Source organism: Dermacentor andersoni, chromosome 9 (genome assembly GCF_023375885.2).
Source record: "Dermacentor andersoni chromosome 9, qqDerAnde1_hic_scaffold, whole genome shotgun sequence".
In the NCBI taxonomy this organism is placed as follows: domain Eukaryota; kingdom Metazoa; phylum Arthropoda; class Arachnida; order Ixodida; family Ixodidae; genus Dermacentor; species Dermacentor andersoni.
In genome coordinates this window covers 43,446,993-43,469,370 of record NC_092822.1, presented here as the reverse complement: position 1 = coordinate 43,469,370, position 22,378 = coordinate 43,446,993, and the positions used below count along the sequence as shown (strand labels likewise).

Genomic DNA, 22,378 nt, shown 5'->3' with positions numbered 1-22,378 from the left:
CGCTGACAAGGACTCTGGTTGACCCTAAGCGGCATATTCTGTCGAGAATGCGGCAAACATTCCAAGTGGCTCTGTTGAGCAGGCAAGCCAATGAACGGATGATGTCACACCACACAAAGTTTCTTTCCTACTTTTTTCAACCATGGCGGTACGAGGCTCTTAACGGCGGGGTAAATGCCCCCGCTATCCACCACTGCGGAGTATCAGTGTGTATACATTTCAAAAGACTTGGTGCTTTTTTATTTATACAAATGCGTTGCATTGATACTTTACGGTACCCTATAGTGCAACGTCAACGAGAACTGGACCACTGCGGCTATGGTAATGATGATTAGTTTGCTTGTTCCACTGACCCATTTCATACACCTCCTACGACACACCGCTTGCGTTGCGGCTATATGTAGAATGTCCATTTCACGTTCTATAAAAGTGCTGTCAAGTTGAACTCACGGTTCTGAGGGGGCTTTCAAATCCGAGGTCTTTGCTGTATCCGTGAGGGGCCTTGGCTGGGACTTTTGCGCGGGGCCCGAGAACATGGCGTTCTCTAGAGCGCGTGGAGGAATGCTGGACGGCGTGATACCGGGTGGCGTGATACCATACGGTAGGCCAGACGGGACCGCAGAAGTGCTGCTGGTCATGGTGCCGGTGGTCGTGTTCGTTCGACTTTGAGTGCCGGAAGTCCAACTACTGGACCAATCTTCGGAGCGCGTGCTTGACTGCGAACGAGGATAGATTGAGAGGGGTAGGAAAAGCTTTTCTCTTTAATGGAAGGGACACTATAGGCTGTATAATAGGTTTGACGTGTATTTGTTATTTAGGCTTCTAAAACGCCAAAACAACCGTGCTGCAAAAGCAGTCTTGGTAGAGGTAGAGCTTTGTTATTTGACGCGCAATAACGAACATGACGAATGGGAGGGACAACTGCTGTTAACTGGAAGCTCTCATGCCCTGTATCTCGAAGATGGGTCAGCATTAGGTCACAGAGATATCGAACGATGCATGATGTTGCAAACTACGTACAATTCACATATATTGACAAACGTGGAAGGTATAATCACACCAAAAATAGGACTACAAAACAAAAATTACAAAGGATAAACGTTAAATATGCTCGCATGAGTGATTTTCCGGTGAACAAAACACAGCAAGACATTTACAATAATATGTAATTTTTTAAGTATTTAACAATGAGAAATTACTTAAGGTATACGGTGAGAATGTTTTTTATGACTTTTGTTTGGGGGCTGCCATTCTCAATATTCTGACGAATAAGCTGGTCAAGAACGTAAGGCCGGGTATGAGTAAGTTTAGTGATTGAATAGCGTATCAATACAACCCTCATACACGGCATAATTAAGCATGCAGCATACATATACCTAAATATATGCGGTGTTGCATGGCGACGCCAACGCCGACGGCCAAAAATTTGCTCAGAAATTTCATGTAATTGCAATCGCTATAGTGGCGATTCATTCATCTATTTCAGGCTAGGAAAGTTTACGTAGTAGGGCGCTTTTTAAAGTAATTTAACGTTTTTTTATATATTGATGGAGAAGACACTCCTTTGTGCGTCCCACAGAATATTCGAACCTATCACTAAGCATGACATAACGTACGCGAAGAATTACCAGGAAGTAAAAGTCCACGCAAATTATAGCGATGGCTCAAAAAGCAAGATCCTAAAAGTGCGCATGAAGTCACGCGACCACGCTCCTGGGGGCGTACTCACCATGGTAGAAGTCCCTGGCTCTACATCGATCGACATGACTCCCCTGAACAATGCTCCCGTGAGGAGGCCGAAACGTCAGTTAAGAGAAAAAAGATATGTCTTTGGTCGGCGACTGTTTGCCGTTGTCGCCTTGGAACGACTTGTTCGAGTGGAGCTGGATCAGCGGCACATCCGGCTGCTTCGCCTGCGTTAAAGAAAAAACGAGGTGAATATCGTTGGAGGTGGTGGCATGCATGTTGCCGTAAACGAGCACCCCGTACTCACCGACTGAACTCGGCTCTGTTCTCTCCGCGACTGGCAATTCAAAGAAAATACTGTTCCCTGGTTTCGAAGCCGCCCCAACGGATGGAACGCGCGGAACGCTCTTCTTTGTCGTCCTCTTTGCTCGACCGTAGTAATTGCTCGAGCTCGTGGGTTCGGCAATATAAGCTCGCGCTCTCGTCAGCTCGTAGGTGGACTTGTGTCCCCGTATGGTTTAGCTCTAAATATGCTCACTACAGTGATGAATCGCACGGCGTATTAATCTCTATTACAGGGGGCATAGTACAGATCAGTGCGGTGAACGGAACTACAGTAGGAGCAGACGATTTCTCTGCAAGCGTATGGCGGCAGATGATAAATGTTGCAGTGTAGCTTATTATGAGGTATTGTAGGCATCAAACCAGAAGCCACACTCAACAAAGCAACAACGATTACATCAACAAATTAATAACATTCCCACTTGTCCTTCTTTTTGTGATTTTATGAATGCGTAAATTACAACGCTCGGTTATTCTCTTGCTCGAGGCATGCGTCATATTCTTCTGAGAACAGAAGATGATGAAGAAGAAGGTAAAGTGATCGAAATGTAGGTACATGCCATTTAAGTCTGTATTAGCAGTACTAAAATTATATTGACATTGGTAGCTCATTTGCCCTCAATTCCGGTTACATACGTCTATAAGGGACCAAACGATGTCGAGGCCCATGCCGATGAGACCTTCTTCCCAAATTATAGGGCACCTTACTGCGGTAAGCAGCGCAAAACAGGGAAAGGAAGAGGTGAGGACGCCACGGAAAAGACTGTCTGCCTGCAATGTTAGTCACCAGTCAACGAGGGCTCACGTCGCAACGTAACTTTTTGTTTAACCCATTGCACGTCATGAGTTGACAGCAACGCAGAGCACATTCTGGGATTGAGAACGACAGATCCTTAATGCCAGAACATTGGAGTTCTCAGCCGGAGTGAAGTACCTCTAGGTTGCTGCTAGTACATTCTAGGAAAGAGGTTTCGGGGCGGAAGGAAGACAGATGTGAAAAGGGAGAAGGGGCCTATGGAGGAGTTCAAGGCGACGAGGGCTGCACGGTATACTACTTAAGCCTCTGGTACAGCAGTTCAAGAAAAATGCGTTCGATTACTGATGGTTTGTCTTGTGAATGCTCTTTCAGATCACTTCGTGTTAATATTCGTTGATGATTTTCTCCATTTATATTGCCCGTCTGTCGCATTTATAAGTTTATTTTGTTTCTGTGGAAGCTGCTCTCCGTTTTCTCCCATTGCCTACAGCGCCTACCGCCCATGTGTAGAAGATGCCCACTAGTTAACCACTTTATTTACCTTAAATGAAGTCCTGATTGATGTGCCACTCTCGCAAAAGCTAGATGTAGGAGTACAGGCTATTGCGCTCTGTAGGCGATGTAAGTGCGACAAGAAAGAAAAGACTACAAACATTCGCATTCCTGCCAGATGTGGCGTAAACACACGTGTTCGCGTCCAAAAAGAAAGCAGACGCCGTCAGAGGTAGAAAGATTAAACGAAACCTGACGTTTCGACCCCAAGATGGCAGCCCTGTTCACAATCAATCACTCTTATCGTGTTGTTGAGAGCCTTCATCGTGAACAAGGCTTGCCTGTGTAAGCCGAAACATCAAGTTCTTGAGCATTATTTTCACCTTGGTTGGAGTCTGTTTTCGTCTTCGCTATGATTCTTCCCGAACAGAGTCGATATTGCGAGACTCCCGACTTTATCACGCAGGTGTTCAGTTGCACGCGATGTTATGGAGGTGTCTTCAGCGATCAAGCGTCACTTGCGAACTTATCTAGCATACACACGAAATTGATTTGGCGTTTCACAAAGCCGCTACCTGTATCTGTCCATTTCACGGAAAGATACAACTCGTCCTTTTTACATCATCCTTCAATGTATGATTTTGATAATGCGATCGTTGTAAGGGCAGTTGGCCAGTGAGTTATGCTTTGGAAGCATAATTTTTGCTGTCAACTAGAAATAAGTGTAGTAAGCATCCAAAACAACATGACCTACATCTGTGCGGTATAGAACTAGTCTTTAGTTTGTAAGCGAAAAGCAGAAAGGAATTCTTGCGTGCAGATTTATAGCAAATTCTCGCAAAAATTTTAATAGTGCTTTCAATTTCTTGATTAGTGACGACCTACGTCGGTGTGGTAAACACATTTCTTGGCGAGAAGTAGAACAAAAGTTAAAAAAAACAAATTCCGGGGTTTTATGTGCCAGGACCACAATACAATTATGAGACATGCCATAACTCCGAGTTAATTTTGAGAACCTGGGATTCTTGAACGAGCACCAAATTCATGGTACACGGGCGTGTACTGTAATTCATGCGGCCGCCGCAGCCTGGATTTGAACCCGCGCCCTTGGGCCTGGCAGCACAACGCCAAAGCAACTATGCCACCACGGCAGGTGAAATGATATCTTTGCGGAATTGTAGAAACATATGTTTTTCGCAAAAATTTACAATATTTAAATAAGGGTTTTGGTTTCTTTAGGTATGGCTAAGCCCACCAGTGGGTAACTGTCATGTGTTAACGAACTAACATATATTTTACTAGAAGAAGAAGAAGCGATACATCCGTTGAGCAACGTCTTTTCACTGAGGAACGACCAAATAACCAACTACCACAGGCTTTGCGAGGTAAGCAAAATGTTTTCGCCTCACCCAACAAAGCCTCCTTCTGGCATCCTGAAAAAATGCGAGCAGCCTAGCCAGGTAGCACACCTGAATTACTGGCTTTGTGGGAACAGCTTGCCTTAATGTGCAGACGAACAAACAAGAAATAGGGGTGATGACCATTCCGAATAATTACCTTGGGTTAATCGGTCATTCATGGCTTCGGAACAGAGACTGCCCCTTTTTTCATGTAGGTGCAAATGCTGCATTGATTGACACCAAGTCCCAACCCGAGTTTGTTCATAGTGCTGTCTTCTCTAGCGGATCACATCAAGCTCTTGAATGAAAGGTTGTAGATTTGAAACCGCTAGGATAAGTTTCCAAGCTATTCCGGCCACGAAATGCGAAAACACCTGTGTACTTAGATTTAGGTGCACGTTAAAGAACCCCAGGTGGTCGAAATTACCGGAGTCCTCAACTACGGCGTGCCTCATAATCAGAAAGTGGTTTTGGACTCCAGTGTGAGGCTCCCCATGTTTGCCAGCTGCTCGACTACATCAAGGTGACAGCCTTAGTGCTTTTACAGGTTCTTTATCTCACTTGAAACCACGAGAATTCTTACTTGCCATCGCAGGGCATCATGGAAGTTGCCGAGCAGCGGGACAAATGGAGCTACAAGGTCGAGTTCATTTTCTCGTGCGTCGCTCTTTCCCTTGGTCTGGGAAACATCTGGAGGTTCCCGTACCTCACCTACCAGAATGGTGGAGGTACGTGAAAGGTTGCATATTGCCTTGAAGTGCGTCATCACTGCCAATCTGCCCGTGAAGCTGCGAAATGTGAAAGCGAGACATTGCCATCACTTCAGCGAAACGCGAGTTAATTGTTCTGTATTCTTGTGGCACTCTGTAACTTCTAAGGCGTATAATTTTCCATTATTAACTTTTGTTCGTCTTAGTCGCTGTGCAGAAATATGTTATTTAAGCTATGCATCGTCTGAACGAACACATTATTACGCATGTTGTATTTGTAGCACTACCCTTTTGTGTATGCCTTGTATGTATGTATGTATGTATGTATGTATGTATGTATGTATGTATGTATGTATGTATGTATGTATGTATGTATGTATGTATGTATGTATATATGTATGTATGTATGTATGTATGTATGTGCACTGCCGTCGCCACAATTGAAGGGTGGAGCAAGCGGCCTGCTTGACTGCCAGCGCGACGAAGCGGCAACTGCTGCGATCGAGACGAGGGTGGCGCCGGGTATGCGACACCTGTCAACAGTATATGTAACCAGTTCTAGCTCCGTTTACCGAGGGACATGTGGCGGGTATGCATTTCCCGTGGCGGGTGCGCCTACCAAACTGCATGGCTTCCCTTTCCGAGGACGATTCTGTGTACACGCACCGATGTCTAATCACCTGCCTTTATTTTTATGTCGTCGGAAAAGCCATTGGGCCCACCGTGGCCAAGCAAGGACGCGCTGACGCACCGTGTTCATATCGGCCTCATCGAGAGACCGCGCCCCCGCCACTTAATGCGACTCCGAAGTGCGGATGCTCAGAGTGAGGAGTGGTTACATAAGCTGCCGACAGGTATCGCATGCCCGGCCGCATTCTCGCCTCGAACCAGCCGGCGTCGCTTCGTTGCGCTGGCGGTCACACGGGCCTAAAACCCCCTAAACTTCGTAAAGTAGCGACACTCTCCTCCTCCGCCTTCACTCCTCCTCATTTCTCCTCCCTTTTACGCTCCCTCCTAGACCGTGGCGCCGCCTACACTGCTCGAGCGTAGCAACGGCGCCAACATACACTCTTCGCCACTCCGTAGGCGCTTCTCGAGCAAAAATGGCTCTGATGCACGGCGCTAGGGCCCACGTGATGCTATTAGGCCAATAGCGACGCGGCGTCGGTCTCGGCCAGAGCACGCGAAGAGGTGGCGGCATTCTTCAAAGCGTGGCACTACTTTACGAAGTTTAAGGGGCTTTACACGGGCCGCTTGTTCCCACCTTCAGGTTAAGTGCGACGGCGGCAGTAAATTTCTTTTGCACGCTGCTGATTAGCGGTAGGGGACTCATTCCTACTGACACCTAATTAAGGACGTTTTGCCGTGCCCACTGTCATCTGCAGGTGATATGAGTGCAAACTAAAGTTGAAATTTAGTTAGGTATTCTGTTGACATACTGTTTTCTGTGCTAGTTAGCATATCCGATGTAAGAAAAAGCGGGCCAAATAAAGCATGGCCAAACTATATTTTCAGAGCTATTAAGCCTTAACTACTACTGGCTGATTCTAATGAAATTTGATTTTATTGAAATAGTGGCTGTTGCAAGGAAAAGTTTTATAAACAGCTTGAATTGCTTTTAAAAGATTTGTTGTTAATTGGTAAGTTTGAAGAAAGAATAGAAGCACGAAGGTAACAAATTCTAGGCTCTGCGCCAAGTACAGATGTCGCAGTTCTGTAAGCTGCATCATTAAGACCATCCAACGCCGAGAAATTTGACATAATAATTTATATGTTACGTGAACTTGTTACATTGTTTAGAGGGGCCTTGTAAAATTCCTACTCACATATAAGTGGTCTACTTTAGAACCATGCACAATACACAAATTCATACACCAATCACGTAAGCTTTAGAAGTGCGATCAGGTGCCATTTACAGAATTACGATAACGCTTTCCAATGCCGAGTCACAGAGTTGTAAGCTTATTAGTCTTGCTTTCTGAAAAATTTTCGATTTGCAACAATATTTTATAAAATATTGACGGCGTAAACAATGAAATTGCTACCAAGAGTCACTAGATTTGAACTGTTTCTATTTTAAGTTCAACAAAGCCTCATCAAATTTGGGGATGTGTTGCCTAGAAATACGATTTCTCCTTTTCCATGCATCTTAAATCGAAGACGCCGAGCAAAAGCTTCCTCGTAAGATAAGATACAACGATTTTGGGACGAATAGATGGAATAGAACGAATAGAACGCCGTTGAACGCGCGAAGTTTCCCTTGCGTTTTCATGTGTTCCAGAAAACTTCTCTTTGTCTCCACTTTCTACGCTTTCGTCCTCGTTTTCCCGAGAGGATTAGCAAATGAGACAGATGTTCTGACTACCTTGTTATCTACCTTTGTTTACATATTCACTCTGCACCTCGCACTGCCTTATGCCATATGCGAACAACTGAGTAAGCACCGATGCATTATGCCTTGTAAAAAGCTTCCCAAAATCGCATAATACTTTTATCGAAACGCAAGAAGAATGCTAAAAATGACGTCCAATCGCCATGCATCAAAAATATATGCCTTTATGATATGCCACAATAACGCCATGAGATCCTGCGACAAAATGAAACTCGTGAGACACTATGCCACAAGCCGTGGCCTCGAGGCAGCCAAGTTTACTGTTAACGTTTTGGGATGGCGTGAGGCTCATCACTACTCGTGTTTGGGCTTGTTGGTTCGTAGTTCTCTCGGTGTGTTGGGGCGAGAAACTACTTGTAGGGGGAACAGGACATAAAGAGACGCTCTTTCCTGTACTTTTTTTACCTCATAACATTTTTCGCATCCAGTCGCGTCAGAACAAGAATGCGTTAGAGGTGCAATCAAAATGGCGTCAATGATGTTGCACAGACAGGCATGTGAGATCTATCTAAGCGTTGTCTTTTTGTCGGGATATTACGCTAACAGTTACGTAGCTTATCGTGCAACAATTTCGCAGCCAGATCACGCTGTTCGTTGCGCAAGATCGGATACCTTAAATAACATCCTGCTCTACACATGTATCGAATACCAAACTTGGTGGAAAGCCAGAACGAGACAGTGAATCACTGCAAGACGGATACTAAGTGGGGCCAGCAGTGATCGGTTTCCACGTATGATAGCCAATTCTTACGTGCGCTGAAAAGTTGTTTATCAAACTGGCCCTCTTGGTGTCGTGAAGAAGCTGTTCAATCTCCACATCTTTACTTCTAGCGAGAAACACAATATTAAGCCGGAGACGAAAGTTTTGCGCGTTCCTACTGCAAATGACAACCCTGGTTCACGCATGCTTCATTGGAACTAAACGTCGGATATAGTGGCAGCGAAGGAAAATGGGGTTCTCTTTTTTTGGGCGTTTCATTGCACCACGCATCTGAAACTCAACAAAGCACGCGCCCTCGAGCACTGGGCGTGCGGAAAGTTGGAAGACAGCTCGCCCTCGCTGTCGCCTCCGCCTATTCGCCATCGCACCTGCACCAAGTCACGTGTCCTCCAACACGTGACGCGTGGGCCGCGCATGCGTAGTCGCATATGGAACAGCGCGGCCGTGGTGACGATGCAAGGGCTTCTGGAGTGCCCGCACAATTTATTTGCCATAGCAATGAGTATACCTTACTATTCGAAACGGATCTAACTGCCCCGCATTAGTGACCCTTAAAATATTGTCAGTGCTCATATCAACTCTGTCTTGTGCCGTTTAGTTTCGCAACTGCGTTATGTGTTCTTGACGCTTATGCAGCTGCGTTCCTTGTCCCGTACCTACTCCTGCTCACGGTGCTCGGACGTCCGATGTACTTCCTGGAACTCATTTTGGGACAGTTCTGCAGCTCCTCCACCATCAAGTCCTTCGCCTGCCTGCCGCTCGCTCAGTGTAAGGATAAGACGGTCTTTTCAAGGCGTGCATCACAAGAGGACGCTTTACTTCAACAGCTTCCATCTAACTAAATGAGAACATAGAAATATGTTTGCTCTGCTTCCACTACAAGAAAGTCTAGAAGGTTCGTTTAATTTAAAAGCAAAAAGGTAAAATTCAGCGGCTTTAGGCAGTTGTTTGTTTTTACGGCAGAAGCTTTTTTTGTCGAGGTCTCCCACGGCCTTCCGTTGCAAGGATGCAGCGGAAGTTGCGTCATCGCTTGCCATGGCGACGCCTAGCCTACCCGCGTCAGGCCGAAAAGATAGCCGTTTGTAACGCATTTTTCTTCCGGCACCGGAAGTGATTGGTGATGTATGCTTTATCGTACCTTGGCAACAAAGTTCGAAGCGTTATCTCGGTTGTCTTCTCGAAATTGGGACAGAGTGCGCCGAGGGCTGATAGCTTCGTCTGCTCTGTGTTCTCGCCACTAAGTTGCGTGGAAGCGACAGGCAGCACGAAGGTCAAATCGCTCGCTGCTGCTACCGCGCTTTTTCGGTGCAGCGCTTTGAGAGCGAGTGGGCGTGGTCATCGAGTGAGATGTGTTTACGTTTGCTTTTGCGCGCGTGACACCATGTTTTTAATTTAGTTAGTAAGCGAATGTTTACAAGTTAATACGGCCGATAAAACTGCTATCCTTATTTCGTATAGCTGTCTACTAATTTGCACTCGCAGTCGGTGCTTCTCCTTTCGAGAGAAACTGCGACCTTTTTGTTGTTGTTGTGTCTACCCTTTTCTTCGTCTTTGTTTCCACTGCACTGTTGTTATTAGCCGTAAGAGGCCAGAACTGTTGGTAGAAAAACGGCTGTCTATTTTGCACGTTACGCTTTATACTTTCGTCTTTTCCACCTAAACTACCGTGCATACAGGGGGACTCGCTCGATACCTGCTTTAAGTGCGAAAGGCCGCTTGTTCTTTATGTGTTAGTTGAATTGTTTGTCTCGTTTTTATTTCTTTGTGATCTGACCAAACTCAATTTAATCTTAAGTAACTTGGACTAGTCTCACTGAGTAAATGACGTATTTGTACGAACAGAATTCAGAAACAAAAATGCTTTCAGGAATGCAAATATACCAGGAAAGATAAACGCGCTATAGGCTTTCGAATTGCAAAGAGAACTTCTTCCACATTTCGGTGTTACCCGAGCGGACTTTCTGTACATTTGCTAACATTCGAATACGGTGGCAATCGCTATAGTTTATAGGGCGATAGTTATAGAGGCAATCGCTATAGATTATAGGGCGATAGACAAATAGGGTCGGGCTGTTCAATCGTCGACATTTGCCTGAGCCATGTAACGAATACGTCGAGCACCGGTTGGCACCACCGAAAAAAAAAAAAAAAAAAAGCTCTGGGTTATGTGCAGGTGTGCCCATGGTCATGATGTACGCCGTGTTCCTCACTAGCATCTACTACAACGTGATTTCGTGCTACGCGCTCACCTACGTGTACTACTCTTTGTGGCAAGTGCTTCCCTGGACGCAGTGCAACCCAGAATGGACCAACAAGTACTGTTTCGTTCAAGGATCGAAATTCGTAAGTAACGCTATTCGTTAGCCCAATGCTCACAGGGTCAATGACATGGCCACTAGCACCGATTGCCCTCACCAAATCCCTAGCTGTGTACGCTGACGGCTGGTCATGGAACTGGTACTTGCCACACGTGATGAGTACTGGTACTGGCACTGGTCACACGTGATGATATGGCCGGGCATGGTCCGGTGCGGCCTCGCGATGGGAAAGGATATTCGGCACAGTGCGGGTTTCGGGCCGTACTGGCATTTTGGAGCCAATCGGGGTGGGCGTAGGTCGAATGCAATTTATCCGGCATTAGATCACGTGGTTCCAGAGGCGCAACGAAAAACGATGCAAAAAGGACGAATTGACGGATATCTTGGCTCCTTCAATCTTACGACTTCAGCAATTTTTTTCACTTATATAAACCGTAATTAATTATGGGGTTTTACGAGCCAAAACCACTTTCTGATTATGAGGCACGCCGTAGTGGAGGACTCCGGAAATTTTGACCACCTGGGGTTCTTTAACGTGCACCTAAATCTAAGTACACGGGTGTTTTCGCATTTCGCCCCCATCGAAATGCGGCCGCCGTGGCCGGGATTCGATCCCGCGACCTCGTGCTCAGCAGCCTATATAAACCGCAATAAAAACAAAACATGGCATTTATACTCCGAAATTTATCGCATCTACGTTAAGAAATGAGAATACAAAAAGGACAACAATTGCAAATGAGAAGTGATAAAAAAAAATCCTTCATTTGTCTTATCCGTTTCTTGAGTTGGTCAATGATTAGTATGGTCAACGAATATTGCAGGCATGTGGTTAGTTAAATACAAACTTCGCAAGAATACGTATCACAGTTCTTTATATAAAACTTCATTTAAATCAAGATGCTCTCGTAGCAAGAGTTTATTCAATAATGTAGGTAGCCACAGACGAAGCATTTGGCTATCATAGTTAGTCATGCAGCGAAGTGCGTGCTTGTTTTCGAATTATCGGGTATTATGTTTGATGGCGTTGCTTCCTAATGTAGCAAGCTTTCCTAGTGAAGTGTCGTTGTTACATCTAATGAATTTGTAGTAACGACAGAGCTGGAAATTGTACAAGGACTCTGTCGTAATAGTCGCGGTTTTCTGAACAATATTGTACAAGAACAACTTGGTGTGAGTTAAATAAGTTTCCTCATGACCTAATCGAATTATAGACTTCTGAAGTACTAGCACTTTAGCAATATTACCATGAGTAGTTCCCCAGACGACGTCAGGGCAAGTGAAGGTTCAGCAGAAGAACAACTTATAAAGCATTCTATTTACTGATATCGAGGCAGCACAGCAATAACGCCGCGCATAAGGACAACAGTTGACGGACGTTTTTTTGGCTAATTTCTTTACATGCGCATTCCAGGTCATATTCATAATAAATATCAGCGCCTAGAGTTTTAACGGACTATGTGACCTCACATGCTGAAAAGATTTTGCGCCAGAAAACAACACTTCGTAAACAACAATTTCGTAATAAATCGGATTCCCATACGCGTCTGCTACTGGTAGCTGTGGTCGACTGCGTTGCGTAGATACCGCGGCCCCCGCGGGGTGTCGCCACGAGTCCACTGTCTAAGCGTACTGCGCCTCGCTGATGACAACCGCGTTTGGCTTACGTTTAGCGCGTCGTACGCACCAAAATCGGTATCCGTGGCGTCTACGTAGACATCCGAAATGAAATTTGAACTGCGCCCCACAGTGACATTTGCGAGGCGAAGCGATGTGGGTACGCCCCACTCCGGCTGCAGCCCTTGCAGTGCAAGGCTTTGAAGAAGGAACGGGAGCACAGCGGAGACCCTGTTTGATTGCCAATAACTCCGCGCCTGCTGAACGCATTGAAGTGCTTCTGGCGGCAAAAGTATTGCTGAAATAGCTTATTTTCGCTTCAAGTGCTTTTTTCCCACTTCGATCAAAAGTGGTTCAGGGCCCCTTTAATGTTGTTGACTCTGTTAGCTAGCTCAGTTAGTTGCACTGTGAGCAAATTAGGAATGACCAGATGGAGAGTTCGTCAATATGGCGTAATTCAACATTGGTGAGAATAACGCTCCGGGTCACAAAAGCCTTCTACGCATAAGGACGTGGAAGCCATGGAAACCGTACCTTATAACAAAAATGTAACCTGAAAGTGGATCTCCAAAGGCCCGCAAGATCCTTGAAATGTGATCTTTATTTGAAGACTTTACGAAGATCACCCAGTATGGGCAGAGTTTGTTCAAAGTATGAAACTTTGAGAAAGCTATTTCTTGGTTGGGACTCGCAGCCGGCCATATTATCATAGGTGCACGGACGTTATCGTAATTAAGGTCTTTATGACTCTGTCACACATTATGTGCGGTACTCGACATTGTGTAAAGAAGTTTGAGGCCGTTCCTGCAAATTTTCGCCTCATTCACCAACGACAACTGTGTTCGGTTGCCTTTCTATTTTTTTTTTTTTTTTGCTTTGGCCTCTGTTGCGGTGTTTAAGGCTGTTTAACCAGTTGTGCCGGCCAGCCCAACCGAACACTGTTCACTTCGCTACATCGTGTTTTCTGCTTGTGACGATCACTTGAAGATCGTGGGCTCACTCAGTGCTCCACGAACTTGGTTGGGAATGACGCTGCCACGAATCACCTGCAAGTATACGCGTGACAGGAAGTGTCGAGCACGAACAAGACACGCTTGAGCCCGATGTGTTTGAAATACCTGAAGGTTTGAAGCTTTTAATAGCACAGACGGTATCGTCGATAGAGTCGGGACAGCGCGGATAGGTATTACAATCCGTGCTGTCCCGATCTCTTTATACAAAGAACTGTGCGTCCAGTAGGAAAAAAAATTTCTTTGACTGCGTCTGGAAAGACACTGTGTTCAGGAATACTTTTTTTTTATAACATCAACCAGAATACTTGAAGTCCTGCCCCTACACACGTTTCGCGCGGCTACTGAGTGCGAATGCTGATGCTTCCTAGATATGCTGGCTTCAATGGCGCCATCAACGGGGCTCGGCATGATGTACACACGGCTGCGCCTAAGGCGCCAAGCGTAGAAATGACAGCTCAGGGAATGCGCAAAAGCACTTCCCAAGAAACAAACGTTCAGACACTCGTGTGCTTGCACGACCATTTCAAGTGCCATCACTAATTTGCCTCGACAACCATATAGCATACAGATCTGAGCATGCAATATCCTGCCTGTACTGTTTGAGGCGTTCGGCCGCGTGCACCGTATTGTATGAAAATGGCTTCACTGCACGCCTCTGAAAGTATCCATTTTTAAGTATGACCTGTTCTACAATTTAAAGGCGTGCGTCGCAGGAGAAGTAGTTTGCCAATATTACCCATGATTGAAAGAGCTGGAGCAGCAGTGAAGGTATAGTAATGCGAAAATGTGTTGCGGAACCGGGTCAACCGCGGTGTTTATACGATGCAGACAGTGGTCTCGCTGAGAAAGACTGCGCCGAAACCGATTTGCGTAGGTGCCCGATCATATAGATGACCTAAGTTGACGTGCTACGTGGCGCTTGTAGTTGAAAGGTTGATTCACATTTCTCCGCTGTGACCATGAGGGGTGCTGGCTACACACCCAGGTCTAATGTTGTACGCATAACTAAATAAAGGAACAAATGGAGACGAGGAGGATTTCCGCGGCGGTTTTGTGTTAGTAAAGCACCGGACGTGTAATGCGGGCGATGCGGTTCGGCTGCCGCCTGCGGGAAGTTGTGTTTCGTCCGCTCTCATTTACCTTTTTCTTACTATTTCTATTCTTCAATTAAACCTATGTGTTAGTTCCCGCTATGTTTTCACTATCCTCATTGTCTGTTGCTTCGATGGGGTTGTAACAAAACAATGGGGCAGAAACAAGCAAAAATGATTACGCGGACCGCACTAACCAAATGGACTATACTATCAATACTTGAGTATACTGTTGAAGTTGACAGCGGTGCTTCATCATGGCTGCACGAACAATCATCAGTGTGTTTTGGCACGTGGTATTGAGTCTCCTGAGCGCGAACGGGCCATCGTGGCATGCCTTTCTATGTTGCTGAACGGTCCCGTGGATTCTGTCCCGTGGTTTGGGTGCGACGCAGAAACTAGCCGCAGCACATCTGATGTTACGGCTAGAGTATAGCCTAGGTACTCCTAGGTAGGTGAAGCCTAGGTAGGGAAATCTTACACACGATTGTCATTCATTTCGTTACATTACCTGCTGAATACACTCGCCCATGTGCATTTACATAACAGCACCCACAGCACAGCAGAAGAGGGACGTTTATTACGAAAAAATATTGGAGAATTAGCTTTCTACAATGACAACAGAAGCCACCCTTGCCTTCATAGAGAGAAAACAACGGGAAAACAAAAGACGAGGTGTGACGTCGCAGGGAAGTTTACGCACCAGCTTGCCGGGCCGTGACGTCACAGATACTGAAGGCGATGCGCGGAGATAGTTAAGTTTTCATCAATAAAGTTGGACTACGTTCCTTTAAAAGAGTGCTTCAGGCAGAAATAGGCAAATTTTATGAACCTTTACTTTGCCACAACTGCCCAATGTGGGAAAAGACACATTCAAATCGGCTACATCTACCTTGACGTAACAGCGCTGGGGTTTTGGTGCAAAATTCAAGAAATGCACCTTTAGGCTTCGTTTTGTGTTTTGACAATGTATATGATACAGGGAAATAACGAGCATAAATTTTTGAAAGAAAAATATGCTTCATCAGTTTAAATTAATTTCTTGTTTTTCGGCAGGGTTCGCTTAACCATGTAGTAAACGTAGACAATATTTCACCAGCAGCATACCGCAGCACATCAATCTGGACACTATCACTTGACTTTCACAATTTCCTAGCTTCCTTGGTTTCTGCTCAATTCCCTCCCCCCCACCTCTCTCTCTTTCTCTGTCTCTCTTTCAAGTTCAGGTGTCATGCAAGGAAGCCAACGAATCTCTCCTAATACTTTTCCGGCGCATAAACTCGACCGAGAAAGACGCCGTGGCCATCAGAAACGGTTCCACGGTCTACATGGTGCCTCGAGACGAGTTCGAGTCGAGGTACAACGGATGCAAGGACGCCAACGAGACCTCCACGGAGCAGTTCTTTTAGTGAGCGCGCTCGACTCTCCCTTGAACGCCGGGCAGCTCGCGTCACCCGCACGTGATCAAGCGCAACTTTCCCTACGCAAAAAAAAAAAAAAAAACAACGCAGGAATGAAATTGGCAAACTTCTAGCATTTAAACTAACTGCTTCACGAATGGTTCGCTTCGCATAGATTGCAGTATTACGATATTGACGCGTGTGCCTTGCCCACTTTTATATTGTTAGCTCTCCAGAGACACGTGGTGCGCTTTGTTTGCGAAAGCGGCGAAGCCAAGTGGACAATCACGGTCCTCCCGCTGCGGGTCTCGTCTCTTGCACCGACGAAGTGCGATGCTGCCAACGGCGCTTCCGAGGTTCCCAATCAACGCAGATTTGTGATACGCCTGGTATGTGCTAAGGTGCTGTTGCAGGGCATCGATTCACTCGCTTGGTGTTCGTCGTGCCCATGTTGTCCCTGGGTGTTGTTTTTGAACACCCTGCGAGAAGCTCTAGTGCAACGCTATACCTTCCTATCGCATTCAATGCTTCGCCTCCGTCTTTTAGCGAAACGACCGATTTTTGAATCTGTTCGTGATTTTTTGCATGCACCGCAGCAAGCGATTTCTGGGCATTACGTCAGGAATCGATGAACCGGGTGGTGTCCAGGCCGACATATTCCTCGCCCTCCTCGTGGCCTGGATCATTGTCTTCCTTGCCGTCTCCAGAGGAATCCGGTCCTCCGGAAAGGTGCGATCACTCACCTCTTGTCAAGCCGTAACCGTTCTTAAACGAGCGAATCTGAGGGTAGCAAATCTCGTACATAAACGCCCTGGAGCCTCTATAGCAACGGAAAAAGAAAGAGAGCGAGCTTCGGAACGCCACCGTTCGCGAATCTGATGACAAGTGCGGGAAATTAAAACAGGGCCTTGGAAACTGACTTTACGCACTTAGCCGAGCATGACAATTCACTTCTGTAGCAGTATTCGCTGCCAATTTTTTTTTTAGCGAGACGAATACGCAGTGTGGACGGTGGAACTCCGTGGAAATGGCCGAGTTTTGCACAGAGTATAGTGATTTACGAAGACCGCGCAAGATGGATCGAGAATGGCTCTAAGCGCATGCTCCTGGAGTACAGCGAGCACCTGGAGTACAGGATTTTCCCTAGTCTGAAACGTTTTTTGTTTTGTTTTATTGAAGTAGTCATGAAGTCCACCGCCACTGCAGATTCGACTAGAGACAGTGATGCGCGCAAAAGAATAAAGAGATAAAAAAGTACGCCCATCTCCGCGGTGTCTTAGCGATTTGCGCTTTCAGGTGTTGCATTGAGGCATGGGAAAAGGCGAACGTATTTTGTTGGTTCGATTTCAACTTTGTTAGTTCTGCACCTATATTTGTTATTATTTCTTACTGGAGAATCCTACAATGTTCCTTTGTAGCTTTTTGACGCTCTCAGAGTGGATAACTGTACAGCTACTTTGTTTAATCAAACCTCTTCCACCTTGCGAATTTCCTTATATTCTTATTTACCAGATTGGGTGAGTGTTGTCGCCAAAGAAATCCAGGAGGTATTGCTGATAAATGCGGCATTGTCCTGAACCCTTTCTAGTTCAATGATTCCCGTAGGAATCATAACGTTTTCTGTAAATATATGATATTGGCAAAAACGAGCTTATTCCGGCAGAACCCATGTCACGACTACTGTCGACATTAAAGCGATTACCATTCAAGTAACGCAGCGACACAGCGTATTGCTTGATGGCACGCTCGGTTATACTCTATAGTGGTCATTCAGAGATTTCTACTGCTACTGGTACGCAGACACCATAGAGAAAACTTCACTAAACGCGTCTTGCCAACCGCAGCCTGCTTTTTGTGCTTTGTGTGCAATCCTAAATTTGGGTCCAGCGTATCTAAAGGCGAATGAACCACAGCCTGGTTTCATAGTCTTGTTTTTCTGGCATAAAAATGTTTCTTCTTTAATTTCATTGTGAGATAGAAGTGCGCGCATTGTCACTTGTATTGGGAAATTGTTGCCCCGTGACGTGACCCACATGGAAAGCTACACAGAGTACTGGCTGGAAGGTTTGAAGCTGGTAAGCGCGTTATGCGGGATTTCTCGCCACGCGCCCATTGTCTAACGGGTAAAGTATCGGGCTGCAAACCGGCCCGGCTATAAACTAACCATTTGACATGTAGTGTTCTCCCTTTTCTTTGCGCGCGTGAAGTCGACGTTCGAGAGGATACTTAGCATGTAACAACAGCAGGCCAAATTCGGTGAAGTAGGCGAAGTGCGCTAATCGCATCGAAAGACCATTCTCAGTATAAGCATGATATTTACATAACTAGACGGCCTTATGTCCCACATAAATATGACTCTCCCTGATCTTCCACAAGCGTTTATGCGTCGCATCACGCTGAGGTTAAGGTGTCCGTGCCGTATCTATGGAGCCTACTGACTATAATGCGTCTCGCCCTGCATGGCGTGGCACTGAAAAATGGTGTTCAAATAATCTGTGGCCATAATTCAGTCATTTATGATTGTGGAGCCTGTGAAAGTGAATGCTGCGTACGAAACGTTAAGGGGCTGGCAGTTCACAAGAGAACTTTTAGCTTGCTTAAAAAAAAAAAAAAACATCAGTGGAAATGCGTTCTTTATATTTATTTGCTTTTTTGCCATCCAGAAGGCCGTAACGTAAAATTATAGCTTTTATGAGAAAAACATTCGAACCAGAAAGGGTTAACTAACCCACGAATGGGGCGCTTTTAATTAAGCGTGTTCTATTTTACTTGAAGGTTATTTGAAAGCAGAGCTCGGTGGATTCTTTGTTACTCGCCGCAGGTGGCCTTCGTGACTGTTCTTGTGCCTTTCGTCATGATGGTGGCCTTGCTCATTCGGGGCGCGACTCTCACCGGAGTCAGCTTTGGTACCGCCTACTACCTGCTCCCCAAATGGCGGAGGCTTCTCGAGTACAAGGTTAAAAGAGGGGCACTGTTGCAGTTCACGCTCTTTCTACATCTTCGTATACTTATATTGATAACAAGGATCTATAGTTTCACTAATGCTCGTCTGGTTGTGCAGTACCGTGGCATGAGAGTTGACACTGGGCCTAGTTTTTGCAGATTCGTCGTGGTGTAGTGAGCGTCAAAGAGAACATACAACAGAAGGGTGCGGAGTACCGCAACTTCAAGAACTCGGATGGCTGCATTGCTCGACTGTTGCTTTGTACGCGAACAGATAAAACCTTGCTGAAGGCAAATTATTTGTGCTTTCGGGCATCCATGAGGACTATTCTGAATAATTTGTTTGTGTAGTTTTATGAAGTTTTCAGTTGCAAGGGGCACGCTAGTCCATCCCATTCTCTTCTGTGTTCTCCTGGCAACCATTACACAACGACAGATCATTGCACAGTTGTGTAAAAAAAAAAGAATACATGGGCACTGACCGCATAAAGCAGGCGATTAAAAGAGGACAAAATACTTTTCTTCGCCTGCACATAACCGATTTTATCGGTGAATATACAGTCACACTGTCTTTTTGTAGAGCGACCGATGACACAATAAGAAAAAGTTAAATGATAAGAGTAATGCAGCTATCGACCTCTCTTAACAAAATCAGTGTTTGTCTCGCGTGCGCAGAGAAAGCAACAATAACGTACGTGAGTGAAATCTCCGCATTTCATTCAATATCATTACATCTAAGATGTGTTCTTCGGTGTGTGCGAGAAATCGGAGCCGCATGACTTGCTGGCGCATCTGTACCATTACGTTTGTGTACTTTTTCCAGAAACAGCGCAATATCCATAATCCGTTCTTCCTGTGTGACGAGTGGCCAGAAGTGTATATTTATGAAACGCGCCAAGTTTTTATTTTCTGTGATGTATATGCCAAGTTTGCAGAAAACTATAAATGTAAATGCGGGAATCACGCTTTGTAATACCTGGCGACTTCGGGGGATATGCCATGCAATCTGGAAGATATTTTTTAAATGTCCAGCTTTCGATAAAGATCCCTTTAGCGTTTGCTATATTGAAATGCACACATTAAAGCAACAATTCCAAGTATGTGCACAAAATATAGCCTGTGCTACTCAAGCTTGCTTGGTTATTCACACAATTATGCGCGGTTTAAATGCTTAGAACGAAAAGCGGGCAGCCATGCTATCATCCGAACGTGTCACCTTAATATAAAAACCATGAACCAAAAACAACAAAAAACCATCTTATTAAAAGTTCTCAATAGAAAAGAAATTATACCAAAGATGCGACAATCGTGACTCAAAACGATCTTCCGTGAAGCCTTTTGTCGGAGCAATATTAGAAAATGATTCACATTCGGAACAGCATGTCACGCCCGTAATCTAAGTTCTTTGAACTAGCTATTGCGTCCTGAACCCTTAATTTGCTATAATGCCCCAGGGTTAGCACTTGTCAAAATGATGTTCACAGTGTACGTGTACCACTTAGTATTGTCACGTGGTAGTGACGGTGAAGAAATCAGCCAAACTGGGAAAGGCGAAACTAGCGTTTTATTAGGCGAACTTGTGCCCTCAAAAACAGGCTACACTCAAAGAACGGCGACAGCGGCGAACACAGTGGGCGATCATCGAAAAATCTAATCAGCGGGTCAAGCGCGTCGGCTTTTATACGTCAGTCGTCGAATGTTCCAGAGTAATCGCTGCTACCTACGTGCCTTCCATAAAGTTTTACATTATTCGCGTCGCACACACATGCAATCAGATTAGACAAGGTTCGGTCACAGACAGCGGATGGAACCATTGATAACGTTCCAGAAACTTCCGATACATGCAGGCGCGTCCTGCGCTGTGCGATAACATTTGTTAGGCGGTGGAACGTGTCGCCCGATAAAGACAAACAACTACACGTGTCAGTATTCAAACAATTTAAACATTTCTCATTATTTTACCCTTCAAAATCCGTCAACAATTTCACTGTGTCTGCAATCGTCACTAACGTTACGAGCTGTACGTGTCAAGGCATCTATTGCAAGAATAAGCCTGTTTTAATGTGCCAATAACTGTGCCAATTTAAGAGCACATTTCAGCTTAATTCGACTCAGTAAGTTATTGTACACACCTTGACACGATTTTTGTAAGCCCTAAGTCTTAAACGCTCCTTGAAAGCTTTTGTGTTCTCATTTACACCTGCAGGTGTGGCAGAAAGCCGCCGAGCAAGTCTTGATTTCTTTGGGAGTGGCTCAAGGCATGGTAACCACGATGGGAAGCTACAACGAATTCTCTAACAACGCTAACATGTGAGCAACACCGGCAATGTTACTTTTGATGATCAACGTTTTAGACTAACGCCCGCCCGAAAAACAATATGAAATAGTCCGTCAAACTTATAACTCGAAAAGTTTTTTTATACGGACTTTCTTATTCAAAGAATAAGAACGGGCTGTCTATGAGAGTACGTGAATTGGTGCTGAATGAAGGACACTGCAGTAGGGCGACGACGGAGAACCAACTTGTGCCATGATATGAAATAAATTTCAAAGGGAGAGGACAGATAAGCTTACGGAAGACAAAGTTTATTGGAGATAACTGCAAGATGCCTCCGTTCTGCAAAGCGCCCAAATTTTGGCGATATGACCATGTCGTATCGACGAATATCCGAAATGGATAAACCAAGGCAGGTGATCGTACTTGATAAACCTGCGAACACAATGGAATCTTAATGCAAATCAATAGGCCTTTTTCGCCAACCAGTTTCAGTTTGCTCAGAGGATAGGAGGTGGCGCTTCCTGCGTGTCCTGCCATTTCTTGCCGCAAGACCCGCGGTGTTGCCTAAGCGAGGGCCGTGCGAATTGCAAAAACGCTCTTTTGTAGTGGAGCCAGCAGTGCCATTGCCTAGATTGTTTTGCTATCGCGTTTCGATATTACTTGGTCGGGGTGCATGGCAATTGTACCCCTGCGGCTTTGTGGGCCACCTCGTGGCCGTGAAGGCATTGTTGACCAGGGAGCCAGCTTCTAAGCCAAGTTGTTATCGGATATTTTCCGTGAATCAGGTTAATCTAAGTGGTGTGGCACATACCTAGGGGCACATACCCAGTCAACGCGGGTTGCTTGAATTAGGTCATGTACGGGCAGACATACGTACGGCAAGGGAACAAGTTGAGCTGCCAGTGAATGCTAATCGCATTAAAATAATCCCAGCTTTATTGGTCATTGGGGCATTGCCACTCCCCTGGTAAGCATCTCTACTTTTGTACATGTGTGTGCAGAGACGTTTACGTAATCGCGGTCATCGACGTCGTCGTCAGCCTCGTGGGCGGTTTCGTGGTGTTCACGGTGTTGGGCAGCATGGCGTTCAGACTACGGGTGTCCATGATGGACGTCCTGAGAATAGGTGAGCTGTCGCTAACCTGCGTTCTTCGCTCATCAGCAGACAAATTTGACGACGAAGTTTTGCTGCCCAACCACTGCCGTGAAGGAGGCTGGTAG

General features: G+C 45.6%; 2 protein-coding genes across 3 annotated transcripts in view; one reads left to right on the top strand and one right to left on the bottom strand.

Annotated features, from left to right (window-relative positions):
• The window catches only part of LOC126527736 (uncharacterized), a 14,596-nt gene extending 12,666 nt beyond the window's left edge, over nucleotides 1-1,930 (bottom strand). For both annotated transcript variants that reach the window (XM_055068919.2, XM_050175611.3), the window contains exons 1-2: nucleotides 1,730-1,930; nucleotides 451-716 (exon numbers count right to left, since the gene is read on the bottom strand). In XM_055068919.2, the coding sequence (XP_054924894.1) occupies nucleotides 451-716; nucleotides 1,730-1,765 (302 nt within the window). In that variant the 5' untranslated portion in view covers nucleotides 1,766-1,930. The remainder of the gene's footprint in view (nucleotides 1-450; nucleotides 717-1,729) is intronic.
• On the top strand, nucleotides 1,764-22,378 carry LOC126527652 (sodium- and chloride-dependent glycine transporter 2-like). Its single transcript, XM_072284529.1, has 9 exons — nucleotides 1,764-1,787; nucleotides 5,273-5,405; nucleotides 9,137-9,268; nucleotides 10,674-10,843; nucleotides 15,763-15,944; nucleotides 16,533-16,665; nucleotides 18,758-18,892; nucleotides 21,086-21,189; nucleotides 22,159-22,378. The coding sequence occupies exons 1-9, from the start codon at nucleotides 1,764-1,766 to the stop codon at nucleotides 22,376-22,378; spliced, it is 1,233 nt and encodes a 410-aa protein (XP_072140630.1).

Excerpts from the sequence above, each read along its gene's own strand:
- LOC126527652 (XM_072284529.1), top strand. The coding sequence starts at position 1,764 with ATGACTCCCCTGAACAATGCTCCC. Across the intron at positions 10,844-15,762 it reads TCGTTCAAGGATCGAAATTC|GTGTCATGCAAGGAAGCCAA; the intron begins GTAAGTAACGCT and ends TTTCAAGTTCAG. Across the intron at positions 18,893-21,085 it reads GGAGGCTTCTCGAGTACAAG|GTGTGGCAGAAAGCCGCCGA; the intron begins GTTAAAAGAGGG and ends TTACACCTGCAG.